The sequence below is a fragment of the Penicillium argentinense genome, assembly GCF_028826775.1.
Source record: "Penicillium argentinense strain IBT 30761 chromosome Unknown utg000009l_segment0_segment0, whole genome shotgun sequence".
Classification (NCBI taxonomy): domain Eukaryota; kingdom Fungi; phylum Ascomycota; class Eurotiomycetes; order Eurotiales; family Aspergillaceae; genus Penicillium; species Penicillium argentinense.
Genome location: NW_026622668.1, coordinates 5,679,384 through 5,702,185, shown reverse-complemented (window position 1 = coordinate 5,702,185; position 22,802 = coordinate 5,679,384). Strand labels below are relative to the sequence as shown.

Here is a 22,802-nt window from a genome sequence, read left to right as displayed (position 1 = left end):
TTAGACATCTCCAATCTTCAATCCTTAATATCACTCCATTGCTGGCTTTCACACATCGCTCCTCCTAGATCCTATCCCTCATCTCAACAGCTTTTGCGAACCCTCGATATTCCGATTGCCAAATTCTACGGTCTGCACAATTACGCATCTTCTAAGATACTGCCTGCGTGCCCACAAGGACGCAAAACCTCCGGGTCGTCTACTTTGTGGCACACCGGAGCACCAATATCCATTAATTCCGCTTAGATATTTCACCGCCCATATTTGGAGAAGAAAGGTTCTCCGCTGATTGGCCCTGCTGAGCCAAGATGTGCTCTAAATTCTCAAGTACAATTGTCGCACTTGCCTTTCTCCTACATATTGTCGCTATGGTGCATGGAGCTACTATCGCCGGTATCGGGAACTCTCGATCCGAAAGTAAGTACCACATTGTAGTCTACTAAAACGCCAGGTGTACTAGAGAGCCTATCGCTTACTCTGGTGATTCTGGAGATTGCAAAAACTGATTGGGCAATAGCGGTTCGGGAATTCAACTCTTGGCTTTGGAGAAGGGTGGGGTGCTTGTCACCTATGACCAACCCGAATGCCCAGGTTATGAGTACGTCGACACTTTCTTCCAATACGGAAACCAGACTGGCCTTGGCTGCAGACCGTTGAACGGGAACCCCGTGTCATCCAAGTTCCTCGGCGTCTGAGGGGTTCAGCTACGTTGGGTTTCGCTTTTTGAGAGAAGAACAGAAGTAAAGCTAGGCTAGACTATGGTCCCTTTGGTAAAATTGGTCACAATGTCTTCCCACTGTCGGGAAGGATGAGAGGGAAGAAAGTGTAGGTCGTTATATTTCCACCGGCCTGATTTATGCAATGTTTCGTAATACAAGTCATCGAATTCGAAAGACATCAATGCGATTTTGATTATTTCAAGTCCATTTCGTGCATTTCCAAAATGATCAAGAACAAACAACAAACGCGTCGCAGTCGCGTCATGGTTCCGTCCAAGCGGCAGGGAAGTGGGGCCCATGTTCATCTAGGACCAATGAGCGCATAGAGAAGTCGGACCCTGCCCTGGGTCCTTTAAGGCATTATGGATTAAGGATTGTATCGGAAGATGTATAGGTTCAAGCAAGAGTGTCATGTATCTGGTTACTACTAAAAGCGACCTGGAAGAGTAAATCTGTGATGTAACGACAATATGTATTCACTAGCTTTTAGTTATATACTGAATGGAAATAGGCCTCCCGGGCAGCGGCAGCAACTGCCTGCCTTCTGATTCGATTTTTCCTTATCTTTTCCATGCGCCTGGTCTCGTCACTAGAATAGATACGTGGCCGCCCTCTCTTTCCTTGATGATTGCTCTGTAAATTCCGATACCCTGGCTGCCCCGGCTTTGGCCTCAGAGTGGGAGCCACAGATTCGTAATGCCTTTGGGATAAATGCTCATAGATCCACTGATTACGGTATACTCTACCGGTCCCTTCAGTAGCCCCCAATTCCGATTACTGAAGGTGGATGCCCGTATTTCGAAGTTTGCTCGGTCGGCCGGTCGGACAGACCAAGATTGGGGAATCGTTGGCCAGTGGTCACAAACACTGGATCCATCAAAATGCGGCCAAAAAGAGGAAATTAACGTGCAGTCGTTATTCTTCGAAACACCGTTGTGCGGTTGTTTGTTGGGAGAATTGACATCTGCGTGGGGTTCAGGTTGGGGCAGACAAGGTCCTGACTGTTTACTATAAAGTTGGCCAAGGAAATCAGCCCACCGGCAGGGGACAGTAGAAGGTCCATTGGCCTCCATCTTCCCAGACGAGCTTGTGATAGGGTTCCGGAGGGAGCTTGGACGCAACCGATAGTCGTGGCCAGATTGAGGCCCCATGGTCATAGTGACAACGGCGGGGAGAATCGCCCCGAGATCTACTGGTTTGGAGGGAACCATCTTGAGGAATGCTTCCATATTGCCTGGGATGGGCGGCAGTTCGATATCCAAGGGCATTGCCTGGGCGAATGATATCCAGCCATGTTGAGGTAAATGTCCATATTGCGTAGTGGGAATGATTGGGCACCCAGATACGCATGCCGGGAGCGAGTTCCGTATCAGTTCTTCATTCCAGCTCGACCACCAGCGATACCGTTGGTGCTTGTCCCGGCTGAACAAGGACTGTTGGTCTGGGTATGGCAGCATCCAATGCGTGCTGAGAAAGCGATGTTTCAGGCATGCTTGCCAGGAAGTGGCTATTTCCTCACCATAAATTTCTTGGATCTTGACCACACAGCGGCGGTACGGTGTACGATATGGTTTATGAGCCCAGTGCAGGCGGCTATACTCGTCAGGATGCAGCCCCCATAGCCAAGCAAATAAATGATCAACACGCCTAATGCCACAACGATTGCCAGTCAGGATGGCAGAAGGCCAGTGGGTATCTTTTAATACCCGTTGTAGGGAGGGCTTGCTGAGCGCTACCTGCCCAGTCTCTGCAATGCTCTGAAATTCAGGGCGTATGCCCGCCTGCAAGACAGTCAGAATCTCTTTCCGAAAGGCGCGCAGACAGAAGTCAATTAGGAGGGAGAGCAGCGCAGTAGACGCAGTATGGTCTCGCTGATACTGAATTATATACAGAAAATAATCCTCGAGTAGAAGAAAATCATTCTGGTACTTGCGGACACGCTCGTAATTGACTCGAAACTGGGCCATGCCCGCTGGTGTGTGGAGGTCCATGTGGAGACGATGGGCTGGGCGGAAACCCATAGTATCCCAGTGGATCTTGTTAAGGAACCAGCCATAGCCGTGGCGTTGAATAGTGGTTCCCAGTCCAATGCCCTCCCGATACTGAATCTGGCCATTGGACTCCGGAACTTCTTTCACGTCTTGCCAAGACGCCCGGCTTTGCTCTAACCGGTTCCCGCCTCCGCCAAATGCCCATCGGAGACAGCGGAGGAACAGGATCATTACCTGGGTGCGATCCCAGGACACCATAGAATGGCGCTGCAGACTATTTGTTAACTCTAATCCCGCACATAGCCGATTTATGTTCCACCGTACCCATTTAAGGATAGTCGCAGTGGAATGGATATAGAATGGTTGACTTGATGGATTTTGAAACACCACCCCGTCGTCCTGCTCCACGTTCCGAACTCCCTGCGCGGCTAACCGCTGGGACCACCGCTGCGATATCTCCCGTTGAGTCGCGCGGCGTCGCTGAAATTCCTGATTAATCTGGATCAGGAGGTCTTCGCGCACCCGATGCTCTTCCCGGGTCCCAAAAGATTTTCCAATAGATGCATCGATTGCAGTTGCACACCGGGACTTGCTGTGGATGTACGCGCGATGGAGGGTGTTTCGGTCATGAAAACCTTTCCCGATATGCTGCCAAGTTTGATATGACACGTGGTCCAGGGCTAGAGCCTCTAACAGTGGATTACTGAAGGGGTACTGATTTCCAGCCGCAAAGATCTCTTTGACCGAGTTGTAGAACTGGCTGTAAAGGAGCCCGGTCTTACGGAGGTGAGATCTAGTCCGGGTTTGGATCGTCAAGGACCCTGTATCTCGGAGAAACGAGAAAAGATAAAATATTGTCTTCCCCGGGTTCTGGACTAGCGGGGAGCGGAGAAGCTTGTCTGGACAGCATTGTTTCCAGAGCAGAGTTTGCCCCCTAATGGGCTGGCCAGAATCGGGGGCAATAGGACATGTTTCCTTCCCAATATCAAAGAAGACCTCGTGAATATAACTCTGGTTGGCAGTGCTGCTCCATAACTGTTGAAACCGATGTTGCATACCTGACCAGGTCGCGGACTGTGTACGGAGCTTCAGGTTCTTAGCACTCAGGAAAAGACGAACCCCCTGGAATTCGTCTAGCCCCTTTACTCGAATAATTTGATGAACAGCCTGCCAGATATGATCTAGGTGCTCGGGTGGCAGAAAGTAGCTGAGTAGCTGTTGACGGGACTGTGTCTGGATCGATCGGCCCTCCGCCCACGCCGCCCATGAGTTTGAGTTGCTATGACTGAAACTGGAAGGGAAATGCTGTAGCCGGGCATCGGAGTAGTATTGATGGACCGCTGGGAGGAGGATATCGTCTATCCAGACCCGAAACTGATCATCTGGCAGTTGGCTAGACTTCTGCTGGGGCTGATGGAGTCTAGGGAACAGGGCGTAGATCGATGCATCCTCGAATCCCGACACCCGGGCAAACGTGTAGTGCTTAACGCGATGTAGCGGTACTGAGACGCAATGTAGGTGACCGTGGCCATCTGTGAACTGAACCGGGAGTGGATCTAAGTGAAGATCCGACTGGAGGTCCGAGACCGGCCGCTGAACAGGATACCAGTAGAGGCCTTGGGAACAGACAGCTGGACTGGTTATATGAGCTAAGACACTGTCAATATCGAAGTGGACGGCTGCTGGACCTAACTTCTGTTCCCCCCGGGCCAAGCAGATAGCAGGCACGCTGCTGGGTTGTCCCGCATCGGTTCCGCAGAAGACTTTTTCACGCTGTTCTGGTGGCCAGTTCTCGATCAATTGGTCACCAGACCTGGCCAGTCTGGTCGTGCTGAGCACGTCGGGACAGGGCCAGCTGAAGACCTCGTTCAGACCGTGGCTCGGTAATCCGATTGGGTTCCGCTCGTGCTTATATCGCGTATGGCAATCAATGCAGCACTTGGGAGACCGGAGGAGCTGTTCTGCGAGTAGCGCTCCGGTACTTTTCGTTTCTTGGTCTGGAGTTTGACTCTCTAGCTCGGTATACGAATCGACGATGATGTCAGGATCTGGCACGTCCACATCAGGCCACAAGTCAGTAGTGTCGCTCAGAATACGTGTATGATCACAGCCGGACTGGTTAGGGGATCGGATCGGAGATTCTTCGTTATCCTCGCTGATCAGTGCCGCGGGCGATGATTCGCTAGTCAGTGAGGGATCTAGCGGATGATGATCTGGATTTGCGTTCACAGGTATGCTATCTGGCAAAATAAAGGTCGAGTCGGCGGATAGAAAGGGAGTCTTGCCAACAACACACGAGGATTGGCGAGACCCAAACTTAGCGCCCCACATGCCATATCGGGTGCGCGAGAGCGAAACAGAACGCATAAACTATACTCCAACAAAGAGAGAGCGCGAGAGAGCCGGAACCGAATAACACTAGACCCCAAATTCTGCACAAAGCAATTATTATAGCTTAAAGGTGCTGCTGTGGATTCGGATACGGAAAGACAAACTTGAATTTCCAGAAAATCCACTCCGCGGTCCGATTCATTGAGTTTATGCAGCTATGGATCATGGCATATGTCAGCTTGGGGTTACTCCAAAGATGCGGGTTCGGTGAGAACTTAAGAGGGGACAAGGGGCAAAAGGCTTAAGAGTAAATTGACTCTCATCATCTCAGTGAACATAGCCAGTATGTCTAGCTGCAAAGCAGTCAATACACAGAAGGCACCTCCTCCTCGGCCATTCTACAACCAAGCAGTTGTTGCAAATGGCTTTGTCTTTTGCTCTGGTCAGCTTCCGAAGGACGCCACCGGCAGGATTGTCTCAGGGACCGTGCAGGACCGTGCGGTATGTAATCGAAAATCGAATCTGGAGACTCATTTGTATTCATTGAGAAAGTCTTCAGCTGACTCTGCCTTAGAACCAATGCATCAAAAATTTGAAAGCAGTACTGGAATCAGCCGGATCCAGCCTTGAGAAAATGGTCGAAGTTAATGTTTTCCTGGCCGATATGGAAGATTTCGAGAAGATGAATGAGACCTATATGCAGTGGTTTGGCGAGATCAAGCCCGTTCGAACGTAAGTAAACATCAACTTCCCTGGCACATGACAGAAGCTGAAATAATATGCGAATTATGGAATAGTTGCGTCGCCGTTAAGTCGATCCCGGAATATACCGACGTTGAGATGAAGTGCGTCGCGCTCCTGTGATTTGAAGATATTATGTACAGGAATGGGATGTATTGTCTAGAATAGTTTCTTCCTACTGGTAAACTTCTACAGGTTTCAATATTGCGAATCTTGGGCTAGATCCACGTGTTTCTTGTGCAACCATAAGTTGACCATGCGGTTCGTATCAAACTTTGATTTTCTCATTGGGAGAGTGGTCATATGATCAAGTCTCTTGTTTTAATGTGATCCTGAATGAAATTTTACTGTGAAGTATTCCCACGATATTGATAGCTGCTGTTCTCTCGATGCCAATAATTGAGAAGACTGCTTCCAGTCTGGTCATGATAAAGCCATACCTTCCCTACATTATACAATTAGACAACCGTTTTCTGTTTCTAGTATACTCGGAATGGTGTTGTTGATCACAGACTATTTCAAGGTGCTACATGGTTGTGCCTCGAGGTCTTTCTTCATGCCTTGAAAGACAGTTCAAGTGGTGCACTAACGAACGACACTTGACAGAGATTTAAATAAGTAAAGTCACAAGGATGTAAGAATGTCAGTTCCGGACGAAAACTTACCGTAGTATCTGCTCCCACGTTGTAAAAAGGCTAGGAACAGGTATAAATAGTTGTAACAAGGACTTCCTCCTCGAAAAGACATCCCTCAATCGACCAGCAACGGCATCCAATCACACCGCCCACAGTACTAGTACCAGACACTGGCGACAGCAATATTCTACCGCTACTTCCTAGGCCTATTCCTCCACTCAATCAATATTCTTGCCACAGTCATAAGCTACATTGTAAGTCACGAAGAGGATACAAGCCACGAGGTTGAAAACGCCCGGCTGGACTCAGATACCAGACAAAAAAGAAGACAACGTAGGAAAATACACTTCACAATGGTCTCGTGGAAAATTCATGCATATTACAACAAGCGTTAGGTTCTTACGGCTGAGGCGGTTGCAGAGCAGGATAGCAAACGTCGCGCTTATCAGGCTGCTCGAGAAATTCAGCACTTGATGGAGCAGAGAACGTCTTGGGCGGGGCTGGTGAGGAAGCTAGCGGCATCAACGCCCACATGGCTGTTGTCAGCGTCTCTGATGCTGTCCGTCATGGCTATAAGGACAAGGTCAAGATGAGCCAGGTCAAGGAGTGTGGTAGTGATAAAATTGACCTGGACGAGGATGATGATGCTGCTGTTGGCGAGAGCATTCGTTCCAAGGGCGAGGCTCCTGGCCGCTGCGGACCTAGTGCTCCGAGACTCCTGGAGCCCCCCGGCAAAGGTCGTATTGATAGGCGGTCCAGCTCCGGCCGAGACAATGGTTGCGGCGATGGTGGCTGTCGAGATCTTGCATGTGGCCCCAAACTGCACATGTTACGCTTTCTTTTTCTCTACAGATTGGTGGAGGCTGGAGATACTCAAAAGCTCAGATAGGTATGAGGAGTGTTTCCAAGTTACTGGATTGACAATCGTTTGAATTTTGCATTGTTTCCTGTCTCCCTGGTCCATCTAATATTTCGCTTGGTTTTTAAGCGTTCAGTTCATAATCCTCCCTCGATGGAGATTCCATATCGGGTTCGACTCGGATCTACAGGTCTATCTTATATCACGGATCCGTGTTCTTGCCATGATTGCGAGCAAAAGGGTTGTTAAGGAATTTGCACATAGAAATTTGATTCTACTTTTAAAGTCATAGGGAGCCTTCCTTAGCTGGAGTTGGCACGGTTATGTTTGCCAACTTTCGCGCGAAAATCGCCCGCAAAACGATGATCTAGGGACCAATTCGCAATATAACCGTCCCGAGGTCCCTCTTCTCCCTATCGTTACGATCTTGTCGAAATTCTGGCTATTATACGACATATACTTTCCGGTACCACCGCCATCATCTTCGGGCAACGCTATCGCATAAATGTCATTACCGGCTGCCTTCTCCTCATTGATCTGCCGAATAGCCTCCAGGGCCTGAAGGATGGGGAAACTTCCTTCCTCCAAAATGCATGATATGCTCCATTCATGCAACCATTTCTCGATCCATCTCCCGATTGTCATATTCTGACACCGGAGAAGACCAGCAGCAAGGAGACTGGAAACTCCGATTGAGTAGACATTGCCTCTGAAGCAATCCTTTTTGTTGAGACCAGACACAATGCGAACCAATAAAGTCATCCACTGGTTGATTTCCTTCTTTTCTGGGTCATTTGATTGAGCATGCGTACACCTTAATTCGTGAAGCAGCGCAGTGCATTGCATGATTCGGGAACAAACATAGTAGGCGTAGTTCATCGCGAAATAATGTGACTTGAACATAAGCGGGCGGATCCCTACTTCATCCTTATCCACAAAGCCGGAAAATGATTCGATTGGGAGCTCTGACTGCGGAAGTTCAGCATGCCATTCATCGAGCCTCCTTGATTCGATTTGTAAAGATGCAATACACTCTTCAACGGAAACACCTGAGGTCTTCGTTCCACAAGGTCCCAGCTGTAGAAGAGCGATGTTATTGAGACGATATGATTCGCACAAGATCGACGTGACTATCACTCGCCCTGCATTGATTGAGCGAAGCATGTTCGAAATATCCGGAGATAGACAAAGCGAGCCTTGACTAAGTTGAAACGAGAATGAGCTGAAATTCATTCTGAGCCACCAAGTGTGGTACTTTGTTAGAACCCATGCCGCATTTAGTTCACGACCTATTGGGTCTGATGATATTGTTATGAGATGCGCATGTATGAATGTGTCGACGCCTTGGGCGTGGCAAGCAAAACCCGCAAAATTTCCCATCGCGGACTCAAAGTAACAGAATAGAATCATCGCAGCCAAAATGTGTGATATACTGCTGGATGTGCCTTTTTCGATGGTTCTTGCGATTTGTTTGATTGCGGAACCGTAGTAGTGTTGGCTTGATAAAAGATACTCGCGCCTAGGACGATATATGATTTTTGAAGGTGATGTTTCAGTCCCTCCTTTCGTTCCTTCTGGCAACGATCGACTCATATTGGAAGCCGAGAGAGCCAAGAGAGCTTGCATTAATGGTGCATGTTCCTCGGCCATGGCAGTGATTTGTGCCTGGAATAACGGGAGTGATTGCGCACAAGACTTCTCCCAGTGCGCGAGATAAAATTGCTCATTTTCTGATCGAACGAGAGACCTTCCTATAGTTTGGCTTGGCAATGGTGACAGAAATGTTGTGGTCAGAGATTGGGGTGTCAGCGGACTGCATGAAAGCCATCCGTCGTCGATTGGGTGAGGCGCAGGCGTGGGAGCATTGTCTGGGTGGTTGGGTTGAATTAAGAAATCATCAGACCCAGATTGACACAATTTATCATGCTCGGTTATGCCTTGGGTAGGTAGCTCTTTACTTTGTGTCGTTTTTTGTTTGATGCGGCGAATGCCTCGTGGTTTGGCACCAAGCACAACGCCATCGCGGAAGTCGAATTTGGGAGTGATCGCTTCACACTTATTTCCGCGGCGCACACATGCGCTGCATGACGGCTGCTTCTCATCGCACTGCGGGCTATTAGCCCCTGGGCTCTTGCATATAATCAGCCAGGCAAAACGTACCTTCACTCGGCGTTGTCGGCACGCTTTGCAGCCAGACCGGGACCGAATGATGCTCGTCTTCTTGGGGCGTCGCGGAGCAGGCTTGTACATAGTGTTCCTGAGACAAATGCATGGAGGGGCATGCAAGGGTGATAAGTCCGGGGAACTCGGGGTCTCTCTGCGGATGATGCGACTTTTACGAGAGTCAACACTGTCGCAATTGGCTTCGGGGGGTCTTCCAAAGTTTTGCCACCTGACCCCGCCCAGGCTTCTTACCCCAACTTTAGCCTCCGAATCCTGGTATCCTTCCTCTACTCCTTGAAGCCAATTTACTTGCTCTAATTTCTGATGACACAGGGTAAACAAATGATTAGATCAATTCAAGCTCGATTCTGATTTACATGCAGTTCAAACGAGCTTCCCGATATCTGGATACACATCATATCTCTTCTGGTAGCTAATTGGAATCGCCTGGCGAGACTCCCTAATAACACCTGGCTCCAATGTCGCATATATAATGTCTTCGCTCTCCTTAGCCCCGGCAACAATTCGACCCATCGGATCGCTAACCATGCTATACCCCCAAGCAGGGTATGAAGGGGGTGTTGCCCTCGATTGTGAACACAGAATACTGTAGACCTGATTATCGACTGCCCGGGACCGACCAAGAAGTTCCCAATGAAGTGGTCCTGTGGTTGTGTTGAATGCCGAGGGGAAAACTAGTGCGAAAGCGCCCTTTCGAGCTGCAATCGTACTTAATTCTGCGAATCGCATGTCATAGCATATTCCGATGCCGATTTTGCCATATCCTTCCAAATCCACAATGGTAATTTCGTTCCCTGAGGATAAGGTATCTGATTCACGAAATGACATGCCACCGGGAATGTTGATGTCAAATAGATGCATCTTGCGATGAGATGCAAGTAATTTTCCTTGAGGGGAGTATACCGCGCAGGTATTATAGATTTTGCCGGCCTGATCACACTCTGGAATACTTCCTCCTATGAGAAAAACCCCAGCATCCTGGGCCACCTGTGCCAATGCGGCAAATGTAGGTGCCTCTGTGAGGTCGGGGCACGATGACAAGGGCTCAGCATACTCACGAAACCTTGCCGTGGAATATGGCGAGTTGAAACATTCCGGAAGAACAACAAGAGAGACGCCTCCGGCTGCCGCCTGCAAGACTTTCTCTCTCGCCCGAGCAATATTAACAGCTTTGTTGGGACCTGGATCAGTAGTTTAGTTTTAAGTCAACAGCAATCGTACGAAGTAGTTGCTCTCACCACTTGCTATTTGGATACAGGCTACTTTGAGTGGCCTTTGGAGGATTTCGTCACCAAGAAGTGGCATTTTGACGTTCCGAGTGTATGTCGGTCATTTAAACCAAGAACTTTAGGTGCTCTCTAAAGTTGAAGTATTTCTTCCGAATTTATCCTCACGCCCAGTGCTTTTCTTCGTTGGGGCAAGTTGTATGGAGTAATTCCCCAACGACAAGTGGAGGAGACATTGTGTCTGGATATGACTCCAATTTTTGGAGTACACTCGAGGTCTGTTTTTACAATTATGTAATCACGAGGTCGCCAATCATCGCAGCTCTTTTGGACCCAGCTTAGTCCAATCCGAGTCCGTAGAACGATATCTCCGCGAAAATTTCCACTTTCCCAATGCGGTGCGCGGGAACGAGTATTTTGAACAGCTAATCGGTTACTCCCACACCTTGCTCCCAGGATATAAATCAGGCTGCATGCTCCACCATCAATGCTTCAAGTGGTATATCTTCTACGACTCGACACTGCATCCATACGCAACCCCACAGCGAATCCAGACAATATTAGCGCTGTCCCCCTTCATTGTGTACCGCCGCCCAAGAAAACACCATGGCGGACTTGATGACCTACCCTCCGCTCACTTCGGATTCAATCAAGGCTGCATATCCTTTGATCAGCCCATACATCCACAAAACTCCGGTATTGAGATCAAAAACCCTCGATCGCATCGCCTCTACAGCCCAGGAGGAATCTGCACTCAAGGGCATTGCTTTTGAAGGTCAGAAGCCTGCGACGCCGCTTTTCCGACTTTATTTCAAATGTGAAAACTTCCAGAAAATCGGAGCTTTCAAAGCGAGGGGCGCATTTCATGCCCTGTTGAGACTCTGCTCTGAATTGGGGATTGATGAGGTACGCAAGCGCGGCGTGACAACTCATAGTTCTGGTAAAGAGAGCATTCCTCGAACTTTATTGAGACGGGAACAATTCTGACAATAAGAAGGCAATCATGCTCAGGCTCTTGCGCTTGCGGCATTCACCTTGAAAATTCCTGCCCATATCGTGATGCCGTCGATCTCCACCAAATCCAAAATAGCGGGAACTCGTGTTTACAACGCTCGTGTTCTTTTCAGCGGATCAACTGAGCCAGAACGCGTGGCTATGGTTGAAAGAGTCATCAAGGAGACGGGTGCTATTCTCGTTCATCCTTACGACCACCCTGATATCATTCTGGGACAAGGTACGGTGGGGCTCGAGCTTGAAAAGCAAGTGGAAGATTTACTGAAAGATTTCGGTAATGAAACCTATTCCAAAGGTGATGCGCCGCTGAATGCTGTTATCACACCTCTGGGTGGAGGAGGTTTGCTTGCAGGAACCGCCACTTATTTCTCGAACACTCCTTCCACTTACGTTTTCGGAGCCGAGCCGTCATTTGAGGGCGGCGATGATGGTCGACGGGGTCTCGCTTGTGGATCTCGGATTTCTACAGTCAGTACCCTGACGATCGCGGATGGTCTTCGAACACCCGTTGGAGAGGTCAACTGGGCCGTTATCTCTGATCAGAAGAAAGTTAGGGGGATTTTCTCTGTAACCGAAGAACAGATCAAAGAGGCAATGACGCTAATCCTGGAAAGGCTAAAGGTCTTCATCGAGCCAAGTGCTGCGGTGCCTCTTGCAGTCATCCTGTTTAATGAGGAGTTTCGGCAAATTGCAGAAAAAGAAGGCGGAGAGAAGGGATGGGATGTTGGTGTGGTTCTGTCAGGAGGTAATACTACGGTAGAAGCAATCTGTCGTCTTTATGGGGAGAAGTAGGGCGTTTCACTTGGAATTTGAATCTATATAAATATTGTCACGAGTTCTTTGCCAGAATAACCTGAGTTCTGCTATAGAACCTCAAATAACCAGTCAGAGATGAATGGTAGTCTCAAAATATTTCTAAAACCCGTTGGCCACCACGTGGGAGCAAGCAACAGTCGTCACGTTACTTGAGAGTCTGCACTTCTTTTGATTCTGTTTCTGGAGCATTTCTTCACGAATTTTCTATTCTAAAGCCGCCATGCATTCAATTTCAACGTCCGAACCAAAAGGCAATCCCTTTACAGCAACGCATGTGCGAACCTAGACTGGGTCAATTTAGGGCCAAAATTGGTTGAGAAAACAAGGCCTACAGGCATGACTCCAGATGGCATGTTTTTGGCATATGCCTCATTCATAGTGCTGAATTCGGACATGTTGGTGAGAAAAATGTTGACTTTGATCTGGAGGATTGTGAGTCTGTTGAGAATGCCATTATTTTAAGCGAAAAGTGACTCACCAGACTGTTTAAGCTGCTTCCCGCAGTTTTGAGAATAGCGGATATACTGCGGAAGATTTGGTCCTTGTCGAAAATCATCAGCGCGAGAGCTATTGGATGATGAAAGGGGACAGGGTGCATTTCTCACCGTGCGATCGGCTACAGTGCCATCTACGAATTTTCCTGTTGAGGGAATGATGCCCAAGCTTCCGGAGACATAGACTACCCCTTTGTAGACAATTCCCTGGGAGAGAATTGGCATTGGGACAGGAGCATCCTGCGTCAAAACAGGGACCTTTTTGCCAGACATTTTTGCGCAATATGAAAAATATGTATTTGATATGGGTCTACAAAATCAACATAGAGCCGGTACATGGAGTCTTATACTGTGTGGGACATGAACGGTTTCCACCTTTCGATAGAACAATCAATGATCAAAGACGTATAGCGATTCTAAACCATCGCTTGCGATATGCTCGTTCTCGTGGACTCGTCTCAGTATCTTGGAGCGAGTAATGGGTCGAAATCAAGCCCCACACATCTCCAGCGGGTAGAAAGTGATGGCTTTTCACTGAAAATTTTCCAGCTACTTTCTCCAATTTCATCCAAGCTCGAAGCATCAAATGAGTTATTTTCTTTGCGAGGCAAAGGAAATGAAAGTGTATCGCCCTCTCGGCTTCCGCCCCACTAGCCATCCGAATCGGGTGCCCGGGAGCGAGATGTCTGCTGTTCTTTCGTTCCGTGGATTTTTTTCCCTCGTCTCACCAGCTAATCATATTGGAGGAATGGGTTCAAGGTACAGTAACGTTATTCAAACGCAATATATAATAGGTGACTCTGCTGAATGGTACGAACATCTCCAACACGCAAAGATCCCATCATGGCATCCAAGCAGGAACTGAAAGACTTCTATGTCGGCCAAGATGTGAGTGGCGTGCCGAAACCAGCTCTCGTTCTCGATGCAGCGATCATCAGAAGACATTGCGAAACAATGATTAGAACTGTGAGAGAGCTGGATGTTGGATTTCGGGCTCATGTCAAGTCTCACAAAGTAAGTCCTTTGATTTATACCTCGCTTTACAAGTCTCTAACCAATTAAGACCACCGAAATTGCCGAAATGCAAGTTGGCGACAAGACCCTCGACGGAAGTTTCATTGCATCGACTATCCTTGAAATCGAAAGTTTGATCCCTCTTCTCAAGGAATTGCAGTCTGAGGGACGTCGCGTCAACGTGCTCTATGGCATACCACTGGTGCCTTCGCAAGTGGCTCGATTGGCGAAGATCGCCTTAGAAATTGGACACGAAAGCATTTCCGTAATGATCGACCACTCGGATCAGGTTGACTACCTCCCGCAATTTTCGGCAATTACTAAATTTGCGGTGTCAGCTTTTGTCAAGGTCGACTCAGGCTATCATAGAGCCGGACTACCGCCCGTCGCCTTGAACAAGCAAGGCCTTCTCGAGAAGCTGGCAAATTCTGAAAAACAAGGATATGTTAAGTTCCTGGGTGTCTACTCGCATAGTAGTCTCAGCTATGCAGGAACAACCCCTCAGGAAGCAATGAAGCATTTGATTAATGAGATTGACTCTTGCAAAGAAGCAGTCCAACTCCATTCAAAGTTTTTCCCCCAAAAGCAGCTTGTCATCAGCGTGGGAGCAACTCCACAGGCACTGTCGTCGCAGAATCTTCTGCGAAAGGACGAAATGGGACCCGAATCAAGAACTCTTAGAGATTTACTGCGTGCTCCTTTTGCAAGTGACCTAGATGCAGATGTCAAGGTGGAACTGCACGCTGGAGTGTACCCGCTTCTTGACATGCAACAATTGTCAACCAAAGCGAGCATGCAACTGAAGAGCCCCAAAGAGGAGATTGCAGTCTCTGTGCTTGCGGAAGTCTGCAGTGTTTACAACGATGGCGAAAGGTCTCAACCTGAGGCTCTCGTTGCCGCCGGAACATTGGCACTGGGAAGAGAGCCATGTCCTAGCTATCCTGGCTGGGCCAAATTGTCTTCTTGGCGACAATCACCTTCCAACTCGCAGTCATCCTTGATTGTGGAACGTATCAGCCAGGAACATTCCATCGTTGCTTGGGAAGACAAAGAGGCGAATTCACCAAGCGTTCCCCTTTCTGTTGGTCAGGTGGTGAAACTCTACCCAAATCACGCCTGTGTCGCAGCTTCCTTCTACAACTTCTACTTTGTGGTGGACTCCGACTTAGATGCAGACGCGGCGAAAATTGTCGACGTGTGGGTAAGGGCAAGAGGTAGTGACGTGACCGATCCGTTGTTTCTCTCGAGGGCCCAATAGTTGGCATTACATTAGGTATTAGGTATAGATCGAGTACGATTGTGAGCGGCATCCGTAGAAGTCTACTCATGCTCCCTACGCGCCATATGAGGCGAATTGCAAGGGTCGCTGAATGACCATACCTCTTTGATACAAGCTCTTTTAGCTCTTTCGGCCTGCAATTTGAGCCGATCCTCTCCCAAAAGCGACCCGGGCCGTCCTCATTACAAGTCACATACCGACCTAGATGGGAATACCTTCTATCAAGTCATCATTACTATGGCTCTTCAATCAAATAAATTGCAAGGAGCATTGACAGTAATACTTCGTGCTCACCATCCTATACCTTAGCGGTGCTCGTTTTGTTTTGTTATTTGGAGTCCGCAATGGGCAGCTTTGCGGGCTTTTGTTGCCATGCTCAAGGTATCAACACGTTCATTACAACAAATTTCACAGTAATATCGTCAGATCCATTAGGTCGTAGATTAACTGCGGCTTGGGTCCTGGCCGAAATTGGTGGCTCAGAATGCACTTCAGTTCGTTCGCATTTCAACTCATGCAACGGTCGGTTTGTCTGTCTAGGGACTTATCCGACATCTTTTACTCGATCGATGCACGGCGCGCGATTGTGATGTTCATACTGTGCGAGTCATGCCGGATCAACACCATTGCTGTATTGCAGCTAGGGCCGTGTGGGAAACGACGGCCAGAATTCATCATTGACGAGCGCATTACATCCCTGAACATCAAATCATGCAAACTTGAGGAGTGGCACTCTTCTCTTCCACAGTCTGAGCTTCCTGTGAATCCTACCTCAGTTTTGAGACCCCGGAACAGGGTACTACCCGCGCACGTCTTTTCCAGTCTCACGGCCTCGCAATGAACTACGCATATTATGTCTCTTCCCGAATCGCGCAATGCAGGACCTTCTTCTACAGTATGCTGAGTTCTCATGGTCTATTTAGTGAGGCGATCGAAAGAAAGGCCAGTGAAGAAGAAGGTGCCCACTGGATGACCATCTTGCTTCGCATCGCGGCGGGCCTCGACCAGCGAACTTATGTAATAGGAAATGTTTAACACTCGATCGGAGTTTCGAGTTTTCTTGTTACTTGTCTTCTTCGATATCACAACCAAGATTTTGGGCGATGGATCGAGGACTGGTTACACGAATGGAAGAGTTTATCTATCTTGGAGGGGGAAGCTTTCCCATTGTTCAGGCCCCGGAAATTACTCGTCTTGTCAACGAAGAGACAGCAACTGGCAACGACATTTACGCAATAGGGTTGCCTGAAGACGACGGTGTCGGCATGGGAAAGCATGCGTCATATGTTAGCCAGCGCATTGACAAAGTCGTACTGATTGGGAGGAAGCGAGACTCTGGACAGCTGTATTCTGAGCTCCTAATGTTAACAACGAGACACGAAATATTAGCGAGGGGTTGACTTCCTCTCCAAACCTTTTCAACTTGAGCCGCTTATTTTGCTCCAATCTGTCCTTGAACCCTTCACTGGCCTATTCCGGAGCCCTCGTAGAGTATCAATTGACCATTTGAGATGCAACCTCGGAATATGGGACATTTTGAATGGCTGGAAATCTGCATTAACGGAGGATCTTCCTGCCGTAAGAGACTGAGTAGTTGTCGCCATTGTAATGAAAAGAAGCCTGAGATACCGACCACTTTAGGCTAGCTCGTCCCAATATGCAATCGGTGCAAACGGTGCGTAAAGTGGAAAGACGTATCATTAGTTCGGAAAAGATAGACAATTGAACCGCGCCATTTTCCATTCCCCTGTAAGCTGCGAACGGGCTGGTCCTGAGAACACTATGATAACATCCATACGGGGAACCGGGGCACGACTATCAAGTTGAACTTTGTATGGACGCTTGATTTCATGGTTACCACTGAAGAACATGAAGAGCAATTTTACCCTCCCCGTCTTATTGATGAGCGTATCATGAGTACATTGCTATGGAGTGTTGCAGGCAATAATTCCAGTAGGAATTTTGCTGAGACAAATTGTCGTTGTGCTATGCAATCCAAACCCAGACCTAATCAAAGTTGCGAGTCAGCAGAATCCAACCAAAATACCGCGAGTTCCTACCTTTCCCAGTATAGTTTTGGGGGGATTTCTACCCATTCATGTTCTTGCATCGAATGAATCGTGAATAGTCTATGACTGTGCCTGGCAGGGTCGCTGCGGTCGGCGGTTGCGGATTTCGCGAATTTGATGGGGTGTGGGTCTTCCGGGCACGCACTCTGGACCAATGGGAGCGCGGAAAATCAAGAGAGCCCTGTCTTTTTTATGGCATTATGGATTAGGCAATGAATCTACAAAACTGGAGTGCCGGGGGATCATGAAAGAAGATGCTCACTATTGTGATTGGGGTTGGGTACACGTATTCGACGCAATTGGCAACTCCAGCCCGTATTTGCCACCATCTTCAGCAAAAAGGTTAAACGGAACAAACAAGGAACGAAGTAAAAGAGCACAGGGGCAGCTTAGGATGAGTGCTGTTGTTCGAAGTAATTCCGAACAAGCAGTTAAAGGAACTTCTTGCCCCTGTAGAGTTTCGGACTCAGGTATGTTTGGTAGAAGAACCGCATGAACAGACATAGTAGAAGAGCAACGAACCCAGAGCCAACCCAGAGAACATACGCCTGGCTGCTGTTGTGTATGCATCGTACACGGACTGTTTCTCCGGGGCTTTGGTGTTGGTGTCCTCTCCACCTAGGCCAGGAAGATACCGTGGTGTCTTCCCTATTTGGGCGTAGTGGAAGACCTGGAACCTCGTATTCAAGAAAGACAAACAATGTGGCAATGGCAACTCCAAAGAGGAATTGTGCCATCTGCAGCATTGTCAAAAATGCCTTGCAGAAAAGGGGTACCGGCACATAGAGCGCGGTTAGGGTGTAGTATGTGTACTGGACCATAGAAGGTTAGCTTCCCTTATATGCAAGTAGGTAAACCACCACGTTGATTAGGAAGAATAGTACACTTCAACTGACCATGATCACATGAATGAACGAGTTGAAGAACAGAGCTACGACTGCGGGCTGGCAGGCAAAGTAAACAGCTGCCCATCCACACGCAATGACGCCCGCGTGGTGGTAGGCATGAAGCGTAGTCACCCGGCGTCCTTTGGCAAGGCTGATAGCCGAGTCGATCAGCTCATAGAACTTTGATAAATAGAATGTCCAGCTGATGAACAGAATCCGGGGCCTGTAAAAATGATGTGCGGATTGACCCGGTAAGTCGGTAATCGATGAAAAATTGTCGCCCAGACACAGAAGGTCTGCCACACGGCTCATATAGAGTGGATCTTGTTTCTCCGGCCAAGTCGTTTGGAGTAAGATATATGATGCGTAAAAGGCCCATGCGGAATAGAGCACCAGGAAAAAATTGTGGGCTATAATCAGCCACTTGAATATTCTTGTCTGAGCGATGGCCCACGGCCGACCTTTTCGCCGGTTGTTCTGCCGGTTCAGCAGCATGACCATCCAGAGATACAGTGTTATTGACGTCGTGGGGAATCGAATGTCCATGCTATATGTATGCCATGAGGTAGGGATCCAGAATGACCCGAACCGAAGCCATGATGCGGGAAACGGTATCGAAGGTCGTTCCACGACAATGGGGACTTCAAAAAGAGTGGATGGTGGAATACTGAGGGTGAATGAGGATTTTTGCGCCATAACACTTGGGAGGTGTAGAAGTGTATCTGTGAGTTTTGTGCCTTGAAGGAGAACTGATCACAGGATATCAGTGGGTTATAAGGGTCTGCGAAATGCTCGGTGTGGTATGCCTCACTTCGAGATGGCAAATGGCGGTGAGACGAGCCTGCTCCTTGGACTGATCAACTACATTGGTACATGTCACGAAGTAGCCGCCATGTATATTAAGGTTTTCATAATTTTTACATAATGACGAACTGAAGGAGTGGGCAAATACCACTAGGGCCTGCGGGATAGGCGTATTCATCGTCCACCCAATTTCTCCCAGATAGTAACTATTCATGTGAGACCAGTGTCATTTATATTTTAGCTGTTCCACCTTCATAACAACTGGGTTTGGTGATCATATGGTATCTTTCTTTCCTTATCTAACTTCACTATTCATCTTTTTTTACGTCCAAGGGCTTCGAAATCAATATGAGGCCTCTTCGAATATGGACGATGATCAACCTTGCATGTCTGGGCTTCGTTCCCGTGACAGTCGCCATACTGGGCACATCGTGCCTAAGCGCATTTCAGGCGTTCGAAACCTCCCAAGCACGTTTATTGAGAACACACGACAGCATACCTGCTCGAGTGGCTGCCAACCACGACTTGATCTATGGGATAAACAAGGCCGAGCCGAGGTGATGGGCGGGATCGTGGAGGACGAGACCAATTACTGCGGTACTTCCGAGACCAAGTCACCCTTGACGGATTTCTTCGATCGGATGTTCAAGGATGTGTCTGCCAGATGTAAATCCCACTTTGGTGACTTACATTTGTGTGACAAGTCCGAGAAACTGAAGCCGTTCATGGATTGCGTCAACCAGCATTCCCTGTATTCTGCCGCACGATCATTTGCGCCCCTGTGGCCGATTATTTCCGAGGAGAAATGCAAAAAGGCCAGTGTGTACTTTGCCAGTCCGGTACTGTCGAAGGAGCACTTTCCGAAACATATAGAGAAGTACAGAGCTGTGTGCCATGAAGGACTGTGATTTCCAGCCGGCGACAGGCATGAAGGTATGTTATTCCCCATCATTCCGGAAATTCCAAGATCATGTCTAAACATCAAAAGATCTCAAGGATGCACAGGCCCAACGTGGATGCTCTGCGCCGCGTACATGATTAGAATGGCATAACTGTCTGTCGTCGATGGCATTGCAGTGTCCGGTGATGGCTGGTTGTCCTTTGTCCATTTACGATGTTGCACTAGGTTCTGCTCTCTTTTGCCACCCTTGGATATCCAGACAATACCGTTTCTCATGTTAGCATGTTAGGAGTTCTAGTCATTTTGCTCGCAGTCTGGTCGTCCCTATAGCCACTGTTTAGTGGTATTTCTGTATTCTTAGATGCAATGAGCTGCAGCAATCTTCTTTCTCCTGTAATACGAGTTTGTGAATTGGTCCTGATGCACTCTGCTGGTTGCGTAATACAAACCATCGTAGCGTATCACATGCGCATTGTAGACGCTAGGCCTCATTGACCCTTGCGCGGGTAGTCATGAAACGTGAATACGCGACAGTTGGCTTACGTGTTACTTACTGTATGGACATTATATTCTGTCACTGCACGCTCAAAAGTCTTGACCAGAGAATGGATATGATGAATCAATGTAGTGTGCGTGTTGCTCCCTGGTAAGACCCACTTTCTAAATGCCAGTCTACGATCCTATACGTACAGCTCACCTGTGCTCACCGCTGTTCCTGCTTACAAGGCGCTTTGTCCCCTACGGGAGTTGAGAGCGAAAGGTGACGTATGACACAGAGGGTACCTGGAGAAGTTGGAGCTGCAGAACAGCTGGAAAGTTTAAAATCAGAGAGCGATCAAGTCTAGGTCTCACACAAGAAGCAAGAGCGTCCTGGTGCACCGTTCTTATTACATGTCGTGATGGGGATCGTGGATATGAATTACCTCAGCCTCGCTTCGATAATCCTCACTTTCTGCGCTGCCTACACCATATCCCTGGTTATCTATCGCCTGGTGTTATCTCCTCTGGCCAATTTTCCTGGACCAAAGTTGGCGGCGGCCACGACCTGGTACGAAACGTTTTATGATGTCTTTCTCAACGGTCGTTTCCTCTGGGAAATCGAGCGCATGCACCAGGAATATGGACCCGTTGTCCGAATCAATCCTCACGAGATCCATATTCACGACGTGAAATACTACACGACCATCTATGCGGGGCCAACCAAGAAACGCAGTAAATACCCGTGGTTCCTCTCCGTGGGCGTGCCGCACTCCACCTTTTCCACTGCTGAGTACCATGGACACCGAACACGGAGAGCGGCGTTAGCCCCCCTTTTGACGAAGCAGGCCGTCCGAGGCTATGAGCCTGTCATCCAGGAGAAGTTGAGTTATCTCTGTAGGCATTTGGATCAAGCAATATGCTCCGATGCAGTGGTTGAGCTCCATATGTGTTTTCTGTCTTTTGCGGTAGATGTGGTGTCGCACATCGTGTTTGGCAGTTTCATGTGTTTCGACCTTCTCAAATCACAATCACTGGACTCTAGGTGGAAAGCAGGAATCAAAGGCCCCTTTGCGCGATTTTTGCTAACGAGACATTTCCCGTTCGCGATGACTCTCTACCGTTTCTCTCCGTTATGGTTGTCCGGCCTGGTTGATCCCGTGTGCAAAGATGGCGCATTTATCGAGAATGTGAGCGGTCCATTGAATCTAGATGTCTATCTTGAAGCCCCAACGCCAGTGCTCATATCTTGATAGGAGATTGAAAAGAGATTCACTCGGTTTTTCCACGACTGCGAGAGTGAGGTCAATGATCGGCCGAGCAATACCGGTATTCTACGGGACCTGTTAGAGAATAGTGCAGGTATCCCAGAACGACAACGCCGTCTGAGAGCCCTTGATGATGTCAAGTTTCTCATGATAGCCGGCACCGATGCTCCCTCACAAGTCCTCGCTATCACCGTCTTTCACATCTTACGCAACGATTCCTGCTGCCATAAATTGCAGAAAGAGCTGGACGATGCCTTGCCCAATCCCTATTACAATCCACCACTTAAGATGCTCGAGGCGCTTCCCTTTCTGGTATGTCGTGTTCAAATTACGTGGTTGTATGCGAGTAACACTGACTGACCGGAAGCAAACCTAGTCGGCAATCATCAGAGAAGGTCTCCGAATTTCTTCAGTTGTCACATCGCGACTCCCTCGGATCGCACCGACAGAGGTCCTGACGTATGAAGGGTGGTCCATCCCGCCAGGTGTATGCTAGGCTAAGCGATGCTTCTTCCTAAACGAATCAACCCAATTTTCTCACAACATTCCAGATACCTGTCAGCATGTCGACCTACCTAATCCATAATGACCCTGTTATCTTTCCCGAACCCTCCAAATTCCAACCCGAGAGATGGATGCCAGACAGCAACGGCGCCTGTCTTTACAACGGCCCGATGCCGTTCTCTAAAGGCAGCCAGGCGTGCCTGGGACCGAGGTATGGCATTTCTCCTTCCCTGCTGAGGTTATAGCTTCTTAACACACCCGCAGTATGACCTATTGCTGGTGCTATCTAGCGCTTGCGACGATGTTTCGTCGTTATGACATGATACTCTTCGAAACGAGTGAGGAGAATGTGAAGACGATGAGGGACTGCTTCAACGCGCAGACCAAGCCTGGATACGACCGTATTCAAATCAAGGTTTTGGGCAGGCGGAAATGAGGCAGGCGGAAATGAAGCATACGGAGCGGTATCCCATGTACGACTTGCAGTGTGCTGGAAAATGCTGAAAATGACAATTTCAAGAGAAGACAGGAATAGATAATATGAAGAATTGATGGTTACATGGAGGACGAGTTCCTGTGGGGATAAATC

General features: G+C 48.5%; 9 protein-coding genes across 9 annotated transcripts; 6 read left to right on the top strand and 3 right to left on the bottom strand.

The window, feature by feature from the left end:
• Positions 1-1,390: 1,390 nt before the first annotated feature.
• N7532_009712 (uncharacterized protein) lies at positions 1,391-5,041 on the bottom strand (the record flags this gene model as incomplete). Its single annotated transcript, XM_056622203.1, has 1 exon — positions 1,391-5,041. One exon carries the CDS (start codon positions 5,039-5,041, stop codon positions 1,391-1,393), a length of 3,651 nt encoding a protein of 1,216 aa, XP_056473009.1.
• A 345-nt stretch (positions 5,042-5,386) lies between these two features.
• Positions 5,387-5,905, top strand: N7532_009711 (uncharacterized protein; the record flags this gene model as incomplete). Its single annotated transcript, XM_056622202.1, has 3 exons — positions 5,387-5,542; positions 5,616-5,773; positions 5,839-5,905. The coding sequence occupies 3 exons, from the start codon at positions 5,387-5,389 to the stop codon at positions 5,903-5,905; spliced, it is 381 nt and encodes a 126-aa protein (XP_056473008.1).
• An 865-nt stretch (positions 5,906-6,770) lies between these two features.
• On the top strand, positions 6,771-7,306 carry N7532_009710 (uncharacterized protein; the record flags this gene model as incomplete). The annotated part of the gene is made up of 2 exons (XM_056622201.1): positions 6,771-6,807; positions 6,885-7,306. The coding sequence occupies 2 exons, from the start codon at positions 6,771-6,773 to the stop codon at positions 7,304-7,306; spliced, it is 459 nt and encodes a 152-aa protein (XP_056473007.1).
• Positions 7,307-9,823: 2,517 nt separating this feature from the next.
• On the bottom strand, positions 9,824-10,765 carry N7532_009709 (carbon-nitrogen hydrolase family protein; the record flags this gene model as incomplete). The annotated part of the gene is made up of 2 exons (XM_056622200.1): positions 9,824-10,641; positions 10,699-10,765. The coding sequence occupies 2 exons, from the start codon at positions 10,763-10,765 to the stop codon at positions 9,824-9,826; spliced, it is 885 nt and encodes a 294-aa protein (XP_056473006.1).
• A 527-nt stretch (positions 10,766-11,292) lies between these two features.
• On the top strand, positions 11,293-12,492 carry N7532_009708 (uncharacterized protein; the record flags this gene model as incomplete). Its single annotated transcript, XM_056622199.1, has 2 exons — positions 11,293-11,626; positions 11,684-12,492. The coding sequence occupies 2 exons, from the start codon at positions 11,293-11,295 to the stop codon at positions 12,490-12,492; spliced, it is 1,143 nt and encodes a 380-aa protein (XP_056473005.1).
• A 228-nt stretch (positions 12,493-12,720) lies between these two features.
• On the bottom strand, positions 12,721-13,283 carry N7532_009707 (uncharacterized protein; the record flags this gene model as incomplete). The annotated part of the gene is made up of 4 exons (XM_056622198.1): positions 12,721-12,798; positions 12,849-12,938; positions 12,995-13,057; positions 13,122-13,283. The coding sequence occupies 4 exons, from the start codon at positions 13,281-13,283 to the stop codon at positions 12,721-12,723; spliced, it is 393 nt and encodes a 130-aa protein (XP_056473004.1).
• Positions 13,284-13,853: 570 nt separating this feature from the next.
• Positions 13,854-15,282, top strand: N7532_009706 (uncharacterized protein; the record flags this gene model as incomplete). The annotated part of the gene is made up of 2 exons (XM_056622197.1): positions 13,854-14,024; positions 14,074-15,282. The coding sequence occupies 2 exons, from the start codon at positions 13,854-13,856 to the stop codon at positions 15,280-15,282; spliced, it is 1,380 nt and encodes a 459-aa protein (XP_056473003.1).
• Positions 15,283-19,428: 4,146 nt separating this feature from the next.
• N7532_009705 (uncharacterized protein) lies at positions 19,429-19,971 on the top strand (the record flags this gene model as incomplete). Its single annotated transcript, XM_056622196.1, has 1 exon — positions 19,429-19,971. One exon carries the CDS (start codon positions 19,429-19,431, stop codon positions 19,969-19,971), a length of 543 nt encoding a protein of 180 aa, XP_056473002.1.
• An 892-nt stretch (positions 19,972-20,863) lies between these two features.
• N7532_009704 (cytochrome P450) lies at positions 20,864-22,649 on the top strand (the record flags this gene model as incomplete). The annotated part of the gene is given in 5 exon segments (XM_056622195.1): positions 20,864-21,679; positions 21,698-22,021; positions 22,086-22,196; positions 22,261-22,424; positions 22,478-22,649. 5 exon segments carry the CDS (start codon positions 20,864-20,866, stop codon positions 22,647-22,649), a joined length of 1,587 nt encoding a protein of 528 aa, XP_056473001.1.
• Positions 22,650-22,802: the final 153 nt, after the last annotated feature.